This window comes from Trachurus japonicus, chromosome 4 (genome assembly GCF_045865225.1).
Source record: "Trachurus japonicus isolate A0001 chromosome 4, Traja_1.0".
NCBI classification, from domain to species: Eukaryota; Metazoa; Chordata; class Actinopteri; order Carangiformes; family Carangidae; genus Trachurus; species Trachurus japonicus.
The window spans coordinates 12,140,789-12,165,149 of NC_140910.1; the positions used below are offsets into that span (position 1 = coordinate 12,140,789).

Sequence of the window (24,361 nt, forward strand, 5' to 3'; positions counted from 1 at the left end):
GTTTCCTTTTTTTTTCTTTTCTTTTTTTTTTTTGAAGCCTCCCCACGATTGCTTGTTTCCTGCGGAGCTGTGATGAATTAGACTGCAGCTTCAGCCCATTCTCCTACCAGCACCCAGGAGACTGCCGCTCCTATTCTGAGGACTAGAGACAGCTAGTCTGCCCGGGCCACACGCACTCTACTGTACCGCCAGATAATGCACCCTCTCCATCATCAGGCAAATTCATTTTCCAAGGCTTAGCGGTGCTGTGGGAGCGTTCGTCTATATGTATGTGTGGTAGTAGGAGTATAGCACCGGTAGGAGTAGGTGGTAGTGTGGACCCCTTACATGCAATTGCATAAGATCCAGGGTCAGCAATTGGACATGATGTCTGCGGTGAAGGAGAACGCATGACACAAGTAACAGATTGGGGCCACCAAGACCAGTCAGGTTACCATTTTGGAAATGTCCCAGCAGGGGGTAGGCATAGGAATCACAAGTGTAATAAGGCAGCATCCATAGTAGAAAGCTCTGACACATTTCACACCCAATAACTAGACTAAACTGAATGCTGAAAAATGCTACAGTAGCTGAGTTATACATGTACTGGGTCAGAGAATAGGGTCATGATACAAGGAGAAGAAAATAAGCAACACCATGCCTGATAAAACAATGATTACACAAGAAAGCAATTTATGTAGCCTGGTCGTCATCTCTATCTCACCGCCACAATGGGCCAACATCCAACACGAGCAGAGCCTGAAAATGTTCTCCTCAGTTGAAATGGGGAAGTATTTCCTACTGTCCTGAACTAGAAAATAACAAGACATTTTCATTTTATACCTCAGTGGACATATAGTTCTTGCATTGTGGGAAATTGTATTCATAGTCAGTTTACAATACACACACAAGAGCGCAGATATACATGTGGGTGTCAGTGTGTGTGTGTGGCGTGCTGGCCTGTAATAATGACGTGTTGTTCCTCGCTGTGGCACGGCTGAATGCGAAGCTATGGGTCAGCAGATTACATATTCTATACAGCGAGCACTTAACTATCACTTCTCCACTCCACCATTGCTGCAAGAACGAAGTCTGCACTGCTAAACAGTATGTATATGTGTATGTCAGTAAATTTATGTTATGAAAGCAGAATTACATTCATATTCTTGCAGGCTGCTTCTTAGAGGAGAAAACTGTTGATTTGCCTGTGCGATGATTGCCTCGCGAAAGAAGTCCTCACATGCGACAGATGTATTTATTATGCTAATTATACATTCAAATCAACGAGGGATGCTATACCCATACTGGAGAGTGCAGTCATTACCAGCACAAGGACTGTCTTTTGCTGGAACAAGTATAAGCACTCAAAACAGATGCTTTCATCTAACTGATTTAAAATGTCATGCATTTAGACTCAGAGAAAAATGTCTGCCTGGTTCTGAAAGTGTGAATAATAAATCTGAATATGGGGATGGGAGGCTTTTTCAAAAGCCAGTTGCTATACCAAAAAAAAAAAAAAAAAAAAAACGAGTCACTTTGAATACTGTCCTTTAGACAGTACTCATAAACACTGATAAATATTTGAGCATTTGAGCAAATAGAACGTGACAGAAAATGAGATTCCAAATTAACTTTGTGCCTCTCAATTTTATGCCCAGTTCTTAGTAATCTATTAATACTTTCAATGCACATCAAAATACAATTTTGAAGGCGATAAAGCAAAATTTGTTTTGTGTATGATTTCCATTGTAGGATAGATCTTACTAATAATGTCATACGCAGCAGTTTGGATCTATAAGGTCATTCCCATTATAGGTCTTTCACTTTTTGTTTTTAAGTTTATTGAGAAATTGAAGCCACAGTAAAAATGATGTTGGTCACTTCTGCTGATGAATGTTAGTAATGTTTGCCCTGACGCACTTCTACACTGATGATGCACCTTTGTACGGCCATGTAACACATCTGGGCTGAAGTGAAAGTAATATAAGCCTGTACAAATGACTGTACTGTAATGAATAAACACCAAGGAAAGCAAATAAGAATATATTTTAAACATTATTTCCTTAAGTCAATTATGAGTTACTCTGAACAGAAAACAAAACACTGTGGACCTAATCAGCACAGGTCTTTATTCTCACCTTTGGCCTGTTACTGTAAACCCTAAAAACTGTTGAAGATAGATAGATAGATAGATAGATAGATAGATAGATAGATAGATAGATAGATAGATAGATAGATAGATAGATAGATAGATAGATAGATAGATAGATAGATAGATAGATAGATAGATAGATAGATAGATAGATAGATAGATAGATTTCCACAACAACGAAATTAAAAGTGCATCTCCTGCAGTGCAAAAATTCATAAAAACATTTTAAAAAAAGAAAAAAAAGCATAAAACACACATTAACCACTCATCATTACTCAGCATTAAGTGCAATCAGTGCTTTGGGGTAAAAACTGTTCTTAAATCTGTTTGTGGTAGTAAGTGGGCCAGGACATCGCTTGTTTTCCACCACCACACCTTCAAACTCCTGTTAGAATGCAAAAAAGCCTCTCTCTATAGTTTCCGGGCATATAATCAAACCTACCCACACCACACAATAAAAAATGCAAATCTATTTAAATAAAGCATACAAAAACAATAACACAACAGTGCAATACAATATAGTGTGTGATTTATTCTCAGCTAAAATTAAAAGACAAGGTGAAATTTCAGCCATCAACCTTCAGTGCTAAACACAACGCAACTTTCCACACTACTAAGCCTCTAGTGCTGTCTGCTCTGCTCCTGAGGCTGATGTACATACAATGCACTGACCATACTGATGCGCCTGACTTTCAGATCCCTGAGCAGACCAGATGGGCGGCCCGTGAAGCTCTGCTGCTCGTGCGGAGCTCAGTTTTACTCACACAGACCAGATTTGGTGGAGGCGAGCTGAGCGCTGTGCCTGAGCTCTCTGAAAAGCACTTGCACACACCATGAACAGGGATACCTTTCACTGTCACACAGCTGCTCACCTCCGCTGCTGGGATTGGGTACGCTTCTGATGCAATAGGCCTGATTCAAACTGAAAGAGAGGATGTTTATATCCGAAGGACAATGGGCCTTTGTGGAACTGAACATGTTTCTCAGTTAGTTATCTTAGTTCTTGGAAATAAAATTATTGTAAAATTCATTTTCAGAAGAGTAAAGCCACGTGGAAGTACCTACAGAGAATGCATTTTTGCTGACGGAGATGGGCTGAGGTCAGAACCATCAACTAAGACACGCAGGTGTTAATTTCCCAGCTGTTTCATCTGGCTCTCTACTGAGACTACACGTGGGTTTAGATTCTAACAGCTTGGATGTGATGCTTAACTCCAACAATGAATCTTTGTGATTCTCATTCCTTCTCATAATTTGCTACATCCACGGCCACGTAGTGCTGGCGTTTCTTCATACATATATATAACGCTGTGAGTTGACATCCAGCCTCATCTGCCATCAGCATTTGTTTCAGTTAGACATTGAATATAAAGGGCCTGTATGATATGTACGATGCGTCATGGACGGCAGGTGCACGCACTGACAATGAGCTGTCGAACAGCTCATTAGTTTCATGGTGTTTGTCGCCATGGAAATGTTCCGCATCAGTGATGTAACCACGCTCATCTCCAGCTAGGATGTAAAGACACATCCAGCCAGGCTGCCTGTGAGTGGGTTGTCTGTGGATGTGGAGCATCTGCAGGATATTCTGTGTAATACGGGCTTGTGCGTGTACGTCTTCAGTGTAGAGCAGCGCCATGCAACAGAACATTAGAGTGACTTTGATTACACACTCCTCACATCCTAACAAAGCATCCTTGACACTACGTCTTCCTCACCACAGATACCCAGCGGGATCCGCATCTCTCCCCCCCTCCCCTTTCTCACCCTCTTTACCCCCCCTACCCCCCCCCCCTCCCCTCTCTCTTTCTTTCTGTTGTTCCAGCTCTTCCTCTCTCTCCCTTGTTTTGTTTAACTTTTATTTCTTCTGCAGCACTCAGGGAGCGGCACCTGGTGAACATTATTTTCAAAAAGCATCATCATGCATCATTGTAAGGATACATGCTCTAATCAGCTGAACCATCTGGCAAACGGCTTATGCACCATCAAGCTTAAATGCTTTGCATCTGTTGATCAAATGGATGTCTCATTGTTTTCAGAGTAACACCCTTAACCTCTGAGCCTCTTTGTGCCTCTGCTCGCTGTCACAAACAAGATTTTTTATGTTGCAGAGGTTATACTGATCATTTAAATAAAAGATTAATGTTCCACATTTACCTCAAGATCAGAAGCGGTTTTTTTTCTTTCCATCTATTAAATTACTATTGGAGCTTCGTGTTAATACTGAGCAGAATGTGTGATTCAGGAAGGCGGTAATGTAGCTATCAATGGCCAATAGCCCTCATTTTGGGAAAGGGGACATTAACCTCTCTACCTCTTATTCCTTTGTACATTTAACACAGCTGTCAAATGTCAGAATTTATAGATTTGTTTTGAGCTGTAATTTGGTTGATGAAATAAAGTAATGCATAAATTAAACCTCTGTCGAAGCAGAGAAGCACTCTGGTCGGAAATCCTAAAAACAGATTCTGATATAACATTTAATTATTCCACTGACTGCGTGGCAGAGATCCTACAGTCTCTCTGTAGTGTCATAGTCTCTTGCCTACTTATACAGACAGCCTTGCCAGTAATGTTATGTATTCCTTCAATGAACTCTAAATAAGTCATAGCCACAAGTGTGAAAAGAAGAGAGAAAATAGCTGTGTATACCAAAGCAGCAGCAAGCCAGACTACGACTCCTGCAGCTGCTGGCAGCTACACCCAAATTAATGAATGACAAAATAAAACATTTCATATTTATGACAGTCCTTGAATATTCACCAAAGCCACGCTTTCTCTCAAGGGTTAATAATGTATTACTTTAAATAATAAAAGGTAATCAGTCTGCTGTAGTTTACACAGAGGCATGTCCGAAAGCAGATAAATGGCACCAGTTCACACACATCAGATTCACAGACTCACAGACGCTCTCTTCTCTTTACCTCTCTCTCTGTCTCTGAATCACAAGCATAAACATATTTCTCCCCCCGCCTAAGCCAAGTTGTTAGCTTTGCCAACTGATATGAAATTGCCTTAAAGTTCCCTATGCATGAGTAATTTTATTTAGCTTTTACAAAATATTCAACAAAATTCAGCAACGTCTCCTTTCGAGTAGAGCGCTGGTGTTGGCTTTCGGGGGAACCTACAGTTCAAAAGAGATACAAAGCAGCACAAACAATGCAATCAGACTGGAAGACAAAGCTCTCTCTCTCTGTCTCTCTCACACACACACACACACACACACACACACACACTCACACTCACATACGCGCACATACTTTCAGATTGAGTTCCTTGCAGTACAGTTGCACTGTCTTTCATCAGCACTATTGTGTTGCAAAATACAGGTATGCACGCTGAAAAACAAAGATCTGAATTGCCTTGCTGTCAGTGCTTTACCCGTCAAAATAAGAGCTTCACAGCAATACCGAACGCCACTTTTTAATCACTGTCTGATTGATTATGCCCGCCCCAAAAGTGCACACTTTGCACTGAGAACATCACCGTGAATATTTGACAAATGGCTCCTCTCTCTAGATGTATTGCCCGACGTTGAGAATTATACATTGTACACATGCAGCATGTGTCCACTGGCATCTTCTGTCATCATATGTACACACATTCCTTGGACTATAGGTGCAGATATGTTTGATTAAAAGGTATGCTATCTGTTCTGTATGTTTGAATTCATAAGACTGTTTATGAATCGGACCAAACATTGTTCCATAAAACTGTCCCAAGTGAGAAGAACACCAACTTAAGGGAATATTTTTCCTCCCCACAGAAACCACAGCACAGACAGAGAATATAACTTAGTCCAGCAGGATTTGTAGTAAGACACTAATTTCCTGTGATGGCTATAAAAATCCAAAACAGGCTTTGTTGCAATGATGGGAGGGGGTTCTCTCTCTATGTCTCACACACACTGATTGGTTTAAAGTTACCAAAGTCATCACCTTAAAACCTCAATGCTGCAGTGTAGACAAAGTAGGTGAGCAGAGCACAACAAAGACTTGGATACTCCTGTATTATTTATTTCAGCTCATGCTTTTGTTGAGTGGAGAATCTTCTGTTTCCTCTGTCTCAAGGAAAATGAAACACCGCTGAGTAAGCAAATGTTATGCAGTGGGTAGGTATTTCAAAGTCCTCCTCTTTCCTCTGTAATCTATCTGCATAGGAGGTGTTTGTTATGGAAAACAAAACCAACTGCATGCAGATCATGCGCAAGTGGTTCAAAGCACAAGGTCAAAATACTAGGGGGAAATTAGTGCCTTATCTGTAGACTTACTTATTGATATTCCTTTTTCAACTGCTACTATCCCCAAATATTTTCTGCATCCACAAACAACATAAACATGCAAATCCCATTGAATGTATTTTTTCATCTTAGACTCACTTTCTCTCCAGTGGAATAATTTTGGATTACCAGTAAGCAGCCACTCTTTCTTTTGGCCTTGGTGCCGCTCTACTTTTTTTTTTTTTTTTTTTTTTTTTTAACTCTCACGCTGTGACACACACACAAACAAACACATGTACATATATAAATACTAACATACTATTCATATATTCATACAGTCATTATAAAAAAAACACAAGCTGACCTCCTTCAGGAAAATAACCAGCGTGTAGAAATACACAAAACCTAGTCCTACACACTTACAGTAATACATTTACACAAGCACACACACACACACACACACACACACACACACACACACACACACACACACACACACACATTCAAGAGGAGGAAAGGGAATGAAACTAAGTGCTCACCCAGGGTTTGATGAAACTCACCCGACACCGGGGTCATGGGGGTGGGTGGGAGGCTGTTGATGTTGAGCGCCCCCATCTGGTGGATCTGAGTGGCGGGGAAAGCCACACTGGGCGTGAGGTAACCTCCGTGGCTTGCTGCCATGATGGCTGCCTGCTGCTGCATGAGCTAAAGAAGAGGGACACGGAGAGATGGGTGGAGGATAGGAGGGTTGGATGGGGTGTGTGAGAGAGCAGGAGGGAGAAGAGGGTGCGACAGAGGTGAGGGGAGGACAGATGGTAATGAAAAATATAGTAAGTTGAGAAGGAGTCAGACAAAGACAGGAGAAGGGGAGCGAGAGAGGAGAGAGAAACATTGCAAGGGTAGAACAGAGGGAGGGATGTATGTTGAGGTTGATGGATGGATAGTGCATGGGAAGTACAGAGAAAGTAGAGCGGAATAAAAGAAAGGGGAGAAAAAAGAAGCCTGTCAACCTATGTTTAGTGAATCTGTCTATTCTCCCAGCAGGAAGCCTGTCACCAGCTGCAGAAACAATTTAATAGCTGTCTGTTGGGCTCATACAAATCAAGGCATTGACATGTGCACATTATCTCTGTGCTTAGGGAACAGGCAAAGTTTGCAGAAGAGTTGCAATGCTTTTTCCTTACAATTGTCAAACTTCACACCATTCTGTTTGGCTGCATAGAAATGCCACAGACATCTCCCACTCTCGTTTGTTTTTTCTGTTTTTTCCCCTGGACTCATCTCTAATGTTTCTGATGTATTTGTAATGATTGCTGCTTATAGCCCCACATCCATCCAGAGTTTAAAATTTGCTTTGTTTTATAATTCAGTCGGAAAGCCACTCGGCTTGTCTCTGGGCTAATTTTGCCAAAATAGAAGTCATTTTGCAAACAGAATACATTTGGGGTTGGAACTTAATTGCATGACCACAGTTTTTGCTGGTGTGAAAAGCTCTGTTAGAAACAGGACTTTACCAAAACAATAGTGTGAAAAGCCATTGAATCCAAACTCTGAGTAAACATTATCTTTAAAGCAGGCGTAGCTGGTAACTTCCAATTCCAAGCCATGTTAGTATGTTACGTGTCTGAAAAATCTGAACGGCAGTCACCTTTTCATCCATCGGACAGTCCCACAATGAAATTAGAATCAATATGTTTTCACTCAGCCTGCATTTCTACTTAGCATCAAGTGAGAAGTGAGTGTGGAAACTCTTTTCCATCAAATGCAGCCCACAGAGTGTTTATTCATATGCATAGGACATGCTCACATGCACCGTCGCCCTGCGATGTGCTCGCTCACAAACACACACGTACACACAACATGCATTAAGAGCTGTAGAGACTATTTGAGTTTCCACGCTGAGCTTAAATTCTCCCTATGCAAACCAAACGCTGAATGCCTAATTCAGAAGAAAGTCCATCAGTGTACAATGCCTTTTTGCAGCTCGTGAACCAATGGGTTTATCTGCGGAATCAATAATCTTTTGCAGGTTGTGTAGCTGCCCATCAGGCATGCAGACGTGTGTGATGTAGGAATACAAACACAGATGGACCAACCTCTTGCCCCTGACTCTGCATCTGTTTAATACTGCATAGCTACTATGTGTCAGGGGAGCTGCTGAGACTGACTCGTATAAGCAGAAATCAAACTCCTCTGCCACTGGCACTAATGCTAATGACGATATTGTGCGACAGTGGAGGTATAGAATGGCACTCTGCTTGTATTTGCATGGGGACCCTGCAACGAAAAAGCCAATTATTTTTGCTCAATGCTCCTGTCAGGTAACCTGAAAGCAAGTGTCCCGCTGCAGAGTGCCCAACATTGGCATCTCATCCATTAGCCACAAGCTTTTGCCATTGCTATCTATTAACGCCTTTTGTCATTTGCATAATTTTATCAACGTGACAAATGGGGATCATCCATTCCTTTCCAAATAAGATGAATTGAGCCTTTAAGGGGGCACGGCTACAAAAGACAGTGAGGGAACAAGAAAGGAAACAAAAGCAATGACATAAAAAACAAACAAAGAGGTCTAGAGGATCTGGGGCTCCCTTGCTTTGGCAATGCTGTGACTGCCCCCCTATTAGGATGTGAACAGGGCTGGACTTCAGGATGACGGGTCTGACTGGGCTGGTATTACAGAGTAAATACACTGTCACAGCTCTCACTGCCTGCAGCGTATTCAATGTGGGCCCTGTGGCCTTATACAAAGCTGGAGGCCTGGATGGAGCAATAATGGAGTGGGAGTGATAACTAGTGACTTTAGAATACAAGCCTCTCTCCCAATGCATGTCTTGGATAATGCAATCCTTAATGCCATCCGTCAGATTGTCACGGATAACAACTCTGGCATTCATTGATGCTTCGTTCCAAATTAAAATGCAGCAAATTGGAAACTCAAGCATGTAATTATGTCGGAATTCAGTGGTTAATACAAACTGGCTCTGATAAAAAATAAAAAATAAATAAAATAAAGAACAAAAAAGCAGAGTGGTTATGTTGACAGAGATATTCAAAGTCATTCCATTTTACTTTTTGTATGCATATGCTTTTTTCCCCCCCTTCTTTTTCAAATTTTCAAAGGCATTATATTCAAAAGCCATTCCCATTTCTTTATTTATGCACTACCCAGCAGATAGCAAATGTCTCTGGCGGAGAATGAGCACAACTGAGTCTTCATCATCACAGACACAACCTTTTCTGCTTCCTCTTGAAAAGAAAGGGAGCGGGAAGAAAAGGCAGACAGAAACAAGGGGGACAAAAGAGAAGCGCACAAGATGAAAAGGAGCAAAGAAAGTTGCCCGGGCTCCAGTAGCATTCATTTAGTGTCAGACATCTGCTTTTTTATTGCAACCTGATGGCATTACTCTCCCCTGGTGAGAGCAGGCAATCACCTCTTTATCACATGGCAATTATCTCTGTAGCGCTGCTCTGTGACTCGCTGACTCTCAGCACTGTCACATGTGACCCCTTGTAGCCCAACCAGGCGGGGACGGATGGAGGGACGGGGGGTGGGGGGGGGGCAAAGAGAGGTAAAGAGAGGGAGAGAGGGTGAAAAGCGTTGCAGAAATGGGAGAGAGGGGGAGGCAGTGGGTCATAGAGGTGAACTGAAAAGACTGAAGACAGAAGCTCAAGGGCCTCATTTGTTACCCTCATGCTAGCAGGCTGTGTCGCCGCACAAAGGTTTTAATAGGTTTTTTCATCTCAGATGCACTTTTTGTTGCGTGTGTGTGTGTGTGTGTGTGTGTGTGTGTGTGTGTGTACAGACACATGCAGGAGAAGTCAAGAGCGAGTCCTCACAAGTATAATACAGCTAAACCAGGTCACACATGCTTGTGTGAGTCTGTGTGTGTGTGTGTGTGTGTGTGTGTGTGTGCGGGCAGTTTACTGTACAGCCAAATGATGCAGTAATCTGTTAGCACCATTCCTCATGTGGGCTGTGTTGTAAAAGGCCCAGTTTCAAAAGCGAGTCCCTCCAACAGGGGGAGATGTTTCCTAATGTGAGTTTACTGTCATCATCCTCCCCCTCATCCACCCACACAGTGTCACTATTAGCACCAAGTTAAACCATTTTCTCTCCTCTCATTTATCTATCTCACACTGGAGAATCTTTGAGGGAGGCGAGAGAGGGGGCACAGCACCGGAGAAACTTCTCTCCTGTCCACTGACACAGCATGTAGTCCTCCACCTAAAGAGAAGCTAAAATGACTGTCTTCACAAAGAGACACGACTTTAGAAGGCGAGGGAAGAAAAGTGACTTGAATCAAATCTAATCATGTACAAATATGATGTTTGTGTCTTGGAGGGGAAATCCAAAAGGTAATAAAATCTGGTTTTATTACTTGCATTCAGCAATTCATGGGAGAACTATTATCACTTACCACGAACACTGGAATGAAACATGGAATCTCACTCTCTCGTTCTCCTTCAGCTTGTGTTTTATGAAATCACCTTTTTGCAAATAGGATGTCTCCTGTCAGAGCGCACCAGTATCTGTGTCTATCGTGAAAATGGCACATTTCTCATTTTTGGCATATGTTGTCAGTGTTGTACCTCTCAAATTTGTGTTCAGAGCCCCCTCCTTCTCCTAAAATCCAATTTACTGGCTGTCAGCTCAACTCTATAATCCTATCCACTGCTGTACCGGAGAGGTGGCTCTTTGAATTTACCATTTACTGTACTCTCTGGTTATAGCTATATATACCATCTCTCCCCCCGTCTGTATCCTATACTGTGCCAACTCCTCTTCTCTTGGCCAGTGTATATGAAGAGTAGGCGAACATGTAGTGTGTCTTTGGAGATAAAGTCCTTTTTCTGTCACTGCAGGTTTTTCGTCTTGGGGGAATATGTGTAGTTTATCTTGCCGTAAAGAAAAATTCATCGTATCACTTCAGCACATTCCCGGTGGCTACAGGGGAATCACTGCTGCACACCATGCGCATGCAGCCGGTGCCAATGACTGTAATGTAATCATAACCACTTGCAAGCTGGACACCCACACTAAAGATAACTAATATTTGTCTTTCTTCCACATTATTACGTACCTTGCAGTCTGAACCAGTATTTAGATTCATTAAATAAGTCTTTAGTGTGATATGGAAACAAGACCCTTGTTGATAATCCATTACTGCCTCTTGTGCACTCATTACTTTATCAATAGTTGGGGTTAGTTTATCTCCAAGGTTGCGTTGCCTCAGAGTTGCTTGCTTCATTTTGCTGAATTCATTACATGCAGGTGTGTGGCATCCAGAGTCTCTGTGATTCATAATATTAATACAAGGAGAATTTCACCTTCACTACCATCATTCATGCTGGATAATCTTTGTGTCGAGAAACCACATACGTGCAATTTCTCCTCCAGATTTAATGGTAATTGATTCTCTCTAATGTTGAAGTATCCCGCATGCCCTTGTTACTTTCACTCAGAACTCAATTTCCTAGCATCATCCTGCTCTTTGTCATATTATATGTGTGCGAGAGAGAGAAAGAGGGAGGGGGGAAGAGAGAAAGAAAGAACATTTGCTGTGCGCTGTGTGTACACTCTTGTGCGCTTCTGTATGAGTCGACACGGGTCTCTGCCACAGTAAATAAGAGTCATGGCCAACCTGAGCGGGGCACAATGGTCTCCCCGCAGACCGCCACTGCCTCCACCACCCCTTAAACATTTGCATTTCTCCACATTTCCTGGGAAAGGGCTGCATTTCATGAATGATAATGAAGGTGGGAGTTTTACTGGAGAGAGCACAAGAGATGGCCTCGCAATTACTCTGGGATGGTCAATTTGCACATTTCACACTGGGTCCCATGGCTGTGATATGAAAATGAGGGAAATGGATAAGCCCCCAAGACCTGGCTAACGTCAACAATTAATCCTGGCATTTAGAAGAAGCTAAATATGTAACTTTTACATCCAAATAAATACAGGAAAGGAGGAATTTGAGTTTTCCTTTCTCTGTAAATAAATACTACTGTCTGAGTATTTATGCAGTGTGTTGTGACAGAGGCCCAGGTTTATCTTAACACGGGATGCAAAGCTTTTCTTAAATTCATTTTAGCCTGCTTGGAGTAGGTTGTGCGCATGTGTGTGTGTGTGTGTGCTCTGCCTCAGCAGGGAAGAAGAAAGTTTGTGTGCAGATAACTTGCCCGTGGAATATTCTGAGTCAACTGTGGCCCCTGAAGCATCTCGTAGGCCTAGAGGGAGGGACAGGGAGGGGGAGGGGGGAAGGGTAGAGAATCAGTGATAGAGGGTAGAGGGGGCTGCATAGGCTGTCTGAACTCATCAAAGAGCCGGGGGTCTGCTGCGTGCGTATGCTACCATGCCCCGAGGGCGGGGTACAGTAGGCGGGGGTAGGAGGGCAGAGGGAAGCTGATGAAGGGGTTGGAGGGTAAAAGCCAACGTGCCTACGTGCTGAGGATAGTGAATGTAATGGCATGGTACATGTAGCAGTGCTTAAGAGGAGAGCAGCAGAGAGCGGTGATGAGAGTTTGGCGGGCAAAGTTTCACTTATGATAATATCTACCAATTAGGACTCAAAACAGAAAACTTTTTCTGTGTGGAATTACCAGAAAACTTCTACACTGCAGATTTAAGTGGCAGATATCCCGCGTTAACCTATGTGAAGTTTAATTGGACCAATTACAGCAAAGCCCAAGTGTGAAAAATCCACAGTTGTTTATCCCATGAAGTGATCTAAGTGGTCCGCATCACTGGTCGTCTCAATGGGGATTACAGGTGAAACAAAAGTGTGATCTATGTGATCTTATTCTAATGGCATACATTTCTGCTTAAAGGGAAATGAGGAAATCCAAGCAGAAATGAACACAGTCTGAGTGTCTTCAGTTCCATTTATCACTGGATCCACAGCAGGGGTTTGTTTGCACCACTGGGCGGCTCCCAAGTTGGAACTTTTTAAAATCTGCACATAACAGCTTTAAGCATATTGGATACATCAAATATAGTTTCCAAGACTTTTTTTTTTTATATATATATCGGTAAGGTTGGTGGAATAAAAGATATGAAAAAACAAGGTGTAAACACAAACACAACATTAGCTCCATATCTTTTAGACACAAAGCTCTGTTTCTAACAGATATGAAGCAACATTAGGATTCATTTTGAGTTGTGGTTCTGGCCACTGATAAATGAGGCCCAATATCCACTCTGGTTTACTTTCCACCAACTCCTGAGGGAAATATCTGGCTCTTTATCTTCTAAATGTGTCACTATGTTCACCAGATAGTCTAACTTTGTCTGTCTGTTGTTTGGTGCTGAACATACAGTATAGCATAGAGTTGATTTAGGCAGCTGCAAGGGGCGTAGTGAGAGCTTGAAACCAAAGACAAAATGGGCTGAAAAACACTGAAACACACCATACTCTGGTCTTAAGGGGAACTGCAGTTCATAAGATAACACTTTAACTCACATACAGTCATTACATTCATTATTAATAGAATAATTTTGATTGTAGCAGCTTGAAGAACTGAGATAAAAATGAAAAAGCAATATACTGTACTGACGCCCTAAAAATTTCAACAAGAGATTTAAGAAACCTTTGGGATGGTTTCTTATGTCTCTTGTGCATTCATTCTTAAACACATACTGCTGATATACACATAATACCATAGGACAGAAAGACTTTATTTACATTTTGCTGTGTGTCTATGTCTATGGCTTTTCCAACTCACCGCATGTGCGTAAGAGCTGTAGGTGCTGAAGGGAAGGGCGATGGCTGGGTTGAAGATGCCAAACTGCCCAACCATCTGCTGCATACGTCTGATGGTGCGCTCCTTGTCTGTGTCGGCAAACTTGACCACCAAGCTGGAGGAAGCACCCTGCGGGCGGCAGAGGGAACAGGAAATAAGAGAGAGACAGACAGCACAGACAGTTAACCCTGCTTCCACACCGACGGTTATGCAGTCAGCTACAGTAACAGGGCGAACAGTTTTCTGTTCATCCTTGTATACATCCTCTATTCCCAACAGAATTTGAACCACTTCAGGGAATAATTTGCATACGTCACTGTTATGATTTCCTGCATATTTAGAGACAGACACTCGCAAAAGGCTGAGAAAGTGCATGAGGAATGTTCTTCGTTATCATTGCTGATCTCTTAGTATGCTGTGTTCATTAGTGACAACAAGTGCTGTTAACATCAATACCTAGTGAGCTCCTCTAATTGCATGTCAGTTTTTTTTTGCATTCTAGATGCAACATCATTGCACATTTGTATTATCGCAGAGAATTGTGCCTCCTAATTTCATGGCTGGTAGATATAAACATAAACTTTAACAGAAATAGACAAAAGCAAGCTTATATAAATACATAAAAAATACAAATATTGAACGTATTGCGTGAGCAACTCTGTGGGCAGATGTTTGGACAGAAACCCCCAATTCCCTTAATCAGTGTTTAAGAACTGTACAAAGTCACTTAGGGCAAAGAAAGCAGCCTGCATGATATAAATACTTAATTTCCCCCCCAGCTTTCTCCATCCTGTACAGAACATATATGTAACCTTGGTGCTCCTTCCCACAGTTATGTCTAAAGATCTGCCACATATAATGACTTGAAATGAGAGCTATGATTGGCAGTGGCTCCTGCTGACCTTGGTGAGAGTGCTCTTCAAAGAAAATGTTGCTTTTTTTGGGGCAATTTCGCTCATTCTGTCCTCTTTTGGTTTTAGCCTTCCTCTTCCTCTCTCTGTGGCTATCAGCACTATTACCTCCTTTCTGCAGCCCAATAATGAAACCAGCAGGTGTGTCTGCCACACACCCTTCATTAAGAATCTTCAAATGATTTAGCACTACAGTTGACCTTTTGTGTGCTCCGCCTCTCCTCCCCTCTGCGCCCCCAAACTGGCCAATCGATCCACATAAAAGGCCGAAATATTACTCTGATCTGACAGTGTAGAAAGGTTGTGTGTCAGTCACAATAAGAGGCTCCCTGAAATTGATGCAAGATTGTCAATAACAGTGGTGACCTGTGAAGTGCTGGGACTGAAGGTTGGGGGTTGGGCACTTTAAAGGTCTAAAGGGGGGTTTCTTGGTTGGCCTGGATCTGGAAGTAACCTGGCAGGGCTTGGGACAGAGCTGAAGGTTTGCTTTATATAAATGACAAATGTTATGATGATTATTACAAATTGCATTATAGGTTTTCTTTCTGTTTCTTTGTATTTTTCATCCTGACTGGGAACTGAGGATGTCTGCTTATAAAGACATCTACAGAGATGTCTAGAGATGTTCAAAGACAGGCACTGAACCTTTCGACTGTAGCATATAGATTTTATCCTCTTCCTTTCTCCCTGCAACTTTTCCCAATAGTCCCTCCGGCCTTCTTCTCCTGGACTCCTCACTTGTGGAATCGCAGGGTTGAAGGATTATAGGTGAATGGCCAGTTAGTTCAGCTGACTGACTAAACGGCTGATTGTCTAGTTAGGAGAGTGATTGACTGACTATGATGGCTGGCTAACTGGCTGACAGACTAATTGTCAGACTGTGAAGATGTCTGACATCTGTACTCTGCCCAGCTGAGTGACTAATTGTTTTGATTCTGACTGTAAGCAGCATCCTGGCTGGCACACTGCAATAACACTGCAGTCAGAATAAATATGATAAATATGATGCTCTCTATATCCCACTCTCTTGAGCATCACCTCATACACACTACTGTATATTTACTGTAGAGGACACTTAGTCACTTCGAGGTTAACTTTGGCACAGTTGCAGGTTTAGGGTTTGTCTGTTGTGTCTGTCCAGCTTTTTACTATCTGCATCATTAACTTTATTATGCAGTTTAACTTTGAGAGAGTCCAGGACAGGGCGTTGCAGGAGCAGAATACAGAAGAGGTGTGTTGCTGCACGTTGAATATTTTAACTCCCTTTCACTGTTCCTGCCCTTCTTCTCTAATTTTTTTTTTTTAATAACCTGAGGATATCAAAGTAGTAGAAAGTTTCTAGTTAATCTTTTATTTTTCATCTAGAAGTAAACTGGAGAAGAAACATGGTATAGTGTGACCTGACCTGTCTGGTTGTATCAGGGCCTGGTGCTACTCCCTCTTATACTCTTGCATGTACACATTGTGATGCTTTTTTTTTCACGGAGGTCTCTATACAGTGAGTTTGCCCTCCCACTGATTCTCCTCGGTACACCTGAGTCTAATGGCTTGTTGGCTAAGCATCCATTGCCACATTTGTTTTGTTTCCCCCGTTCCCCCCGTTAGGCTTGTCAGAATATCAGTGAGCACAATCTCCATTGCTATAAAGGGAGGAGGATGAAGTGTGAAGTAAAAGTCTCATTAAATTTTTAAGCTGCCAAGTATAAGCAGAAGCCCCTGCTGGGCGGCTCCCGGCTACCTAGAGAGCCACTGAAGGAATGGGAGTTAAACAGGGAGGATAAAATAGCGACGACAGAGATTCAAAACCACGTAAAGGGGAATTTGCCTCTTTACAGTTTGCCAGCGATGGTTGGTTTGTGTCCAAACTGCACTCCCCCGTGTGAATAAAGCCACTTCTTTAACATATATATCCCTGACTCAAGACAGAATTCTCAATACAAGCCAAGTTCAGTCTCCCGTACGGGGGAGTTCGAACTTGCCAAGTTAAACTAAGAAGTCCAGACTTGCCAGGATGGACTATTTGCACTGATATCTGCATTGATGTAAGGTCAGCTGGTGATTATACTTCTGCACAACTGTACCTGACTGAACAGTGACAAAATGACCTAAACTCAAAGGGCCTATCTAATAGATTGTAATATAGCCCAAAATGCCGCTATATATTAGCCTGGCTCTCGCCAGACCCTTGTAGTTCCGCAAAGCTACGCTGAGCTCCACACAAGGGTCTGGGACTGCTCCATAGGCGATTCATTTCAGAAGGCGGGGCCTTGTAAAAAAAATCTTGTATGTGATTGGATAAACCACTTGTCCGTTATCTTGAATGACGTGCTACTTCAGCCACTCACTGCGAGCCGCCATTGTTGTTTGACTCAAACAGTCGCTTCAGCGCTACGTCACACCTCAGAAAGTCCCGCCCGGCGATCCTGATTGGTTCATTATTTTTTGCTCCGGGGAAGAAGTTTGCATTGGCCTCGAGTCCAGACCCTTGTGTGAAGCTGAGCGTAGCGCCTCTGGTGGAGCTTTGCGGAACTACAAGGGTCTGGTGAGAGCCAGGCTAGCTATATATATATTTCTATTTAAATAATTGATTGATTGATTTTTATTTTTAGTGTCTATAGAAATAAGAAACCACAGAGGCAGCGCTATTACACTGCCCAACAAACTGTGTATTTATTATCTATTCAGCTTCATCTTCTCAGACTAACAGGCAGCAACAAATATTACATTTCAACTCTGAGACAAAAATTTCATCTTCCAAAAGAAATTTTATCATATATCAGAGCGTTACAAAAACAGAGCCAGAGTCGGTGAATAGCCAACTGCCTGCTGGGATAAGATTGTTCTCCTGGGATGACAGCACACATTAGGCTGACCCCAGACTCATCTCTCTGAAAAACACCACACAGGCTTTATTTGGATAAACTGACCACATATTCAAAATCTCAACAGTTTCTTTTTTTAATTGGATTCTGGATATTCCAGTTGTTCACAGCTTGACTCTGACTTTAATGTGAGTTCTTGGGCTGTGATATTCCACAAGTCTGCAACAACACAAATACAGAGAAGAACACAGATTGAGAAAGGCCACTCATCCCGTACCACAGCTTGCGTTGGTTAAAGGAGAAGCTAGAGGAACGAGTGACTTTTCATTATATTCTGATATTAGAATATATTACATTAGACATATATTTATGTCTTTGTGAATATTGCTTTCTTGTGCAACTATATGTCACACACCTTGTCTGTCATCAATCACCAAAGCAAATTCCTTGTAGCTTTTTAACTAAGTTGTATAAATCTGTTTCTGATTCTGGTTTCAAGTGTCACATGACAAATCTGTCTCAGTCTTTATGATTCGTGCTGCTACAAACACAAAAATCAAGAAATAACACACCATCTTTCTCATCTTTCTGATAAATGCTATTTCACTCACTGCCTAGAAAATGAAAATGTTTCTCCACCACATTAACAAGTAGCATGTGCTGCTCATCTGTTTATTTGAAGCTATGGTGACTGTCACCATCATATACACTACAGGACAGATTTTTATTCAAAATATAAACATCTGTGACTGTTTTATTGTGCCCACAGCAACAAATGGAAAATCCATGTCCTGTTGCTGCATATTCTGTTAGAAACTATAATAATACTTTATACACACAGCATAAAGCCCATAATTCATGTACATTACATGAAGCTATGCTATACTTATTACTGTATTCTAATAAGCCATTACCGCCCGTTGCTCCACCCCAGCTCCCCACTGGAATCATACTGTGTAAATACACATCCGCTTTAAGCTTGGCTAGTAAAGTAATGGATGAGTGTAATCTGTTTGGTTATTAGAATGTAAATTCAAAGAAATATATAAAAATAAAGGCTGAACATTGTTTAATGAATAGAAACACAACAATCTGTCATCCTTGAGAAATACTGACATTAAAACTCTGCATCTCATTGAATACAAAATGAGATCATAACTGAAACACAGAGTATCTTCTGCTTTTTCTTCACTTTCATTGTGTTGTTTAAGGCAGCAGGATGCTGACCTACACATTATGACAATGTGTCTTCTTGAGTGGCACATCCTTGTATTTGCATGTTGCTCTGAAGTAATAGAGAATCGGAGCAGCTGGGGAATCACATTTGGCTGCTTTTTCTTTAAACCCTCTTTACTCTTCTCTTTACTCTCAATCATGAAGCTCTCTCTTCTATGCAAACTTTACCTCATTTGCTTTCCTTTGTTCTGCTCTTATCCTTCCATCATCCTGCTCCAGTGTTTCTATCTCACTCGCTGTGTCAGCTGAAACATCCTCAAACTCAGGCTGAGCTGACGCGGATACGGAGTGAAAAAATCTGCACGGCTCTGCGAACCTGACCCGCATCCCCCCCTCGCCTCGGTGGAAGTCTGTCCCGGGACTTACTTCCTACACGACCCCGCTGAATCCCAGCAATTTGCTTTACAGCTCTAGCGTTTAAATGTTTAATTGAGCCACTCATATTCTGAACTGTAGCAGTGTGTGTGTGTGTGTGTGTGTGTGTGTGTGTGTGTGTGCATGTGCAGTAGATGAAGGAGGCTGAGGGATGGCGGTGGCGTGTGTGAGAGGCGGAGGTCTGCATGCTTGAAATATGATGCCTGCCGATGTGCTTGTGTAACTCATACATTTAAACTATCTTAACATCAGTGTTCATACACTGACATTATGTGGTAGTTAGTGATTGGCATTATTATTATTATTGGCTATTATTTTTTCATGTGTTGTCCATCACAAGTCTACAGTCAAATACATGGATGCATGTGCACCCCCACTCATGGTTTGCTCTACAGGCACTGAGCGCCATTGATGTACATACAGTATGTGCACTCTCCATGCAGTTCTTCTCTCTCCTCACCAACTCACACATACAATACATACAGAATGCCCACTCCCCCTGTACATGAATAACATAAATGTATTCAGCTCAAGTCCTCCAGCTGGAAAATAAGATCAGTCAGGGAGCCTTTGACCCTCGCCCGTGGCTGTACGAGCGTGTGACAGTGAAACAGTGAGAGGAGCAATATAGAAAGTGTGAGTGCTCATGCAAATGTGCTGCACATAAAGCGCTTCTGTTTATAGATGTGTATGTATGCACAAGCATGTAATTGTGTGTGTGTGAGTGTGTGTCATAAAGTCTAAGAAGCCAGTGTTCATGCTTTGGGGGGACTGGCAGTAGATCTATCAAAGTGCTGTAGTTAGTTGCTGTGTTAATATTCGGTGCAGTTCAACACCTCGGCTAGCGATGCTATTGGCTGGGCTTTATTCATACAGTAGTTATATCTCTCTGACTCTGCTCATTAGCCACAGCCTTGGTGGAGCAGCAAATATGCACACACATATACAGGCTACCTCCCTTTGTCTTAGTTCATTAGAACAATTAATGGTTTCTATTAGGCTCAGAGAAGTAGGAACTCAGCAATGGCTGCACAAACTGGATGCAGTGAAGGCCTCCGCTGATCAGAGTTCACAATGTATCGCTGCTGTCAAAGGTCTCTCTTCCTTTATTTACTTCTTCATAATGTGTTGTAAACAGAATATTTTTCACTTACTCATTTAATCAATGACTACTGTTGGCAGCAGAGACTCAAATACATTCAACAAGAACTCAAACAGACACACAGGATGTATGGTCCAAGGTTTTTCCAGGATTTTTGCTTCACTGATGGACACTTTGCTCTGAATAGCACTGTCCTGCTGAGGCGTAATGGTCCAGCGGTGGTCCACTAATCTCAGCGAGGCAGGCACACTGTGCCCTCTCCTCCAGCAGTCACAGGATATGAGATGCTGATCAGATTTCTATAATCAATTTACCAGAGCAGGAGGTATAAATCCTGTTCATTCACTCATTCTCCCTCTGCTCCTGCCCCCCCACCATCTCTCTCTTTCTCTCTCTGTCTCTCAGTCTCTCTCTCTCCAGCTCTTCCTCCCCTCCCTTTGGCCCCCTGCTTATAGTTGGATGAATAATTCAGCAGCCAATGTGGTGAAAGGTGGAGTAAACAAGTCTATTGCCTAATATCCCGAGAGGCTGCCAAAAAGAGACGAGCTGGGGCAGAGAGCTAGAAGAGATAGGGGGATGGAGCGATGGAGAAGGAGGGTATCTATGAAGAATGGACATCCAGAGTCTTTCCTCCTGACCTCCAGTCATTTGCACTTAGATTGACTCGGAGGTTGTGCCAAAATGGCACAGCTGGTTCCGAGCGTTTCTCTCTGCGTTCCTCTCTTGAGCCACACATTGGCAACCATTAATAATGAAATCACACAGTGAAACACAACACCTGTGAGATAGGGTGGGCGAGAGTTCAGGGTCCCTGCTTCTCTGAGGCGGTGGGTTCCCAAAACAAAAATGAGGATAAAAGCAGAATATACTTCAGGCAACTGAATAATATGGGACGTGACTCCTTGTCCGCTCACCGGATGTCACGGAGAATAACTCTATTCAGGTTTGGAGTGCAGAGTAAGTAGCTTTTATTTTGACACCATCAGGTATACAGCGACCAAACCAAAACATGAGACACATACAAATGAGCAATACAGCTCCTGCGCTCATAGTAAATCCAATACAGAGAGAATTCAGAGGACACGCTGTGCTTACATAACGAGCAAATGTAATCTCACACTGGAGTTATATTCACTGATTATGCAAGCAGAACTACTGATTGATGACTCACCCAAAATTCAATTATCATTCTAAACAGTTTTATCTGGAAATTAGATTTGGAATTTTTTTTTAAGTAGCATGTTAATTAAAGAGACAGAAGGCTATTTCTGGTTGTATCCGTTTGCTTAAAAAAAAAACGTAGGATACCTGTGAGGATGATTGTAGTACTTTTATAGGTTGACTAAACCTTGAGGACGGGGATAAATTTAAAACTTACAATCAAGAGCAGTGGTTAGCTGCTAACGAGTGCGTATGGTGGGATTTCACTTGTTTGTGTTGTGCATCCAAAGGAAGTTGCATGGTGTGTGTATTTTCCTGTTTCCCTGTGTGTGTTTATGTATCAGTGGGAGAAAGCTGTACTCACTGGCATGGTCTGGCTGCCGTGGAGGGCACTGATTGCAGACTGAGCCTCAGTATGTGTGGAGAACTTGACGAAGGCGCAACCTAGAAGAGAGAACAGATGCATGCCACACACATTCAGGTACACACACACACAGATACACACACAGAATACATAATACAGTAAATATATTCAATTGAGTGAGTTTAAAAGCCTACGGTATATTAATAAAGGATGTTGAATTCCATTTGACACCACAGAAATCACTGTGCAGTGAGAGGCTCTCATTGCACAGCAGGCTGCCCCACTCCGGGTATTAGGCAGGCAGACAAGCCGGCAGGAGCTGCAGGCTAAACATTGCACTGATGAAGCAGAAAAGCATGCTATTTAGCACCACATGCCTGTCTGTGCATATTAAATACTAGCTAATCTGACTAATCTCGTAATGTTTTCAGATAGAAAACAACCCAATTTGAGAATTCAGGAAAGTTTTTTGTTCCAACAACAGGATGTTCTGATCGGTATTTGTAAATACGAAGCACAAATGCCAGAAACCCACAGAACCAACATTCTCAGCTTTAAAGTCCTGGAGGAATATTGCTAGAGGTAGATACAGTAGAAACGAGATGGAAATGGCTTTTGTGGGTCCATAAAGTGCACCTTACTGTTGCACATTAATTATTCAATTATTAGACCGAAGTACGGCCCTCATTTCAAAACTGGAAAACAGATATTATTTTATTTGAAACATATACTGTAATTTCAGTCTCTGCCTATTTGAAAAGACTCAGTTTCCATGCACTCATAAACATAATGTAAAAATGTCTCCAGACTAGGATAGTGTCCCTACATGCCTATACCTTAACCACAATTTTATTACATAATTTCATAACCAGTAAATGCTGATGTTAAGTATTGATCACTGTCTTCATCCAGGTGTCTTCCTGGATGCACTGGGTGGAAGCAGGAAACCACTGGGAACCACAACCAGTCCATTACACAGCTAACTAATGAACACACATTTAGATGATACAGCAGCGCAAAGGCAAAGACAGCACCTTAACTGTTTACTGGGAGCGTACATGTACGAGGACCGAGCCTGGGTTTGTCGCAGTGAGGCAGGAGTCTACACTACCACTGAGCTGCCATGGCCTCTTATAATTACACCCTATTTCACCTAATTTTATTTCATTTTAAGTTCCTTTTCTGGTCTTATTTAATCTTTCACACTTTATTCTGCTTATCATCTATCCTGCTTGACCCAGCTGCCCTGCCATTCTTCCCCTCTTAATGGGCTTACCCCTGTGGACACTAGCCAGTCAAGATGCCCATTCAGCTGTCAAACCACTGCCCCCTATTGAGATATGGATAGAGAAGAGCTAGAGCTCGGCATGACCTGTACAAGGACTTTGCTACAGTGGTACAAACTATATGTCTCTATAATTAGGCATTTAACTCTAGGCATACTGGTACTTTGCAAGTCATGCGCTGCCTGCACTTTTTGAAATCAGTGAAATAAGGTTGCTGAATAGGATATAGTAGAGGAGCGTTAAATATTCTGCACTCAAACTTATACTTTTGCTCTAATTATCCACATAACGTATATAATATATTAGATATACAACAGATTTGTTTTTTAAAAGGAACAGATATGTCTTATTTGTTTGGGTTTTTGGAAAAAAAATATATATATATATATTGAAACTAACACAGGCACCATAAGCGATCAAAAGTAAATATAACAGTAATGTTTGGAGGCTGACGTTTTCAGTGTTTCAACCCACAGACTTCACTTTGGAAGAGCGCAAAATATATCAGAGCCACAAAGAGGAATGCAACTTCCCTTGGCTGCCCCCATCCTCTCAGTGGGGACACTTGAATTGTTTTGACATCCATCTTTCCCTTCTACCCCTCCAAACCACTGCACAGTCAGAACGCTCTGGCTTCAAACCCCCTTAGATATAATTCCACAACAATTTCCATAAGCGCTGGACGGGGAATAGGCTTTAGAGACATGAAAAACCACTAGTCTCTTTGCTCTTTGCTGCATGTCAGAGGGAAGTGATGTCTTCAAAAGTTTTGGGCTATCTGAAAAAAGCCTGCAAGATAGCAACACTACAGTACCCGAGCTGCAGCACCGGCCTGCAGTACATCCATAGGAAAAGATGTTTTGTATTAACATTTCAACAGCGACAGAACAGGAATCATGACTTTGAAATGAAGAAGAGTTTGTTTTGTTTTTTAAATCCAGAAACAGGAAATATGTTGTAAAAGAGTTTGTGATGGTAAAGTCAGCATTTTGAATCATTGCTGTAGATGAT

At 42.1% G+C, this 24,361-nt stretch overlaps 1 protein-coding gene across 16 annotated transcripts in view; it reads right to left on the reverse strand.

The window, feature by feature from the left end:
* Positions 1-24,361, reverse strand: part of celf5a (cugbp, Elav-like family member 5a) — a 200,246-nt gene that overhangs the window by 13,665 nt on the left and 162,220 nt on the right. For 5 of the 16 annotated variants that reach the window (XM_085773940.1, XM_085773939.1, XM_085773938.1 and 2 more), the window contains exons 5-7: positions 22,065-22,144; positions 14,076-14,222; positions 6,890-7,055 (exon numbers count right to left, since the gene is read on the reverse strand). In XM_085773940.1, the coding sequence (XP_085630066.1) occupies positions 6,890-7,055; positions 14,076-14,222; positions 22,065-22,144 (393 nt within the window). The remainder of the gene's footprint in view (positions 1-6,889; positions 7,056-14,075; positions 14,223-22,064; positions 22,145-24,361) is intronic. The other 11 variants (XM_085773943.1, XM_085773942.1, XM_085773945.1 and 8 more) reach the window with 3 other exon arrangements.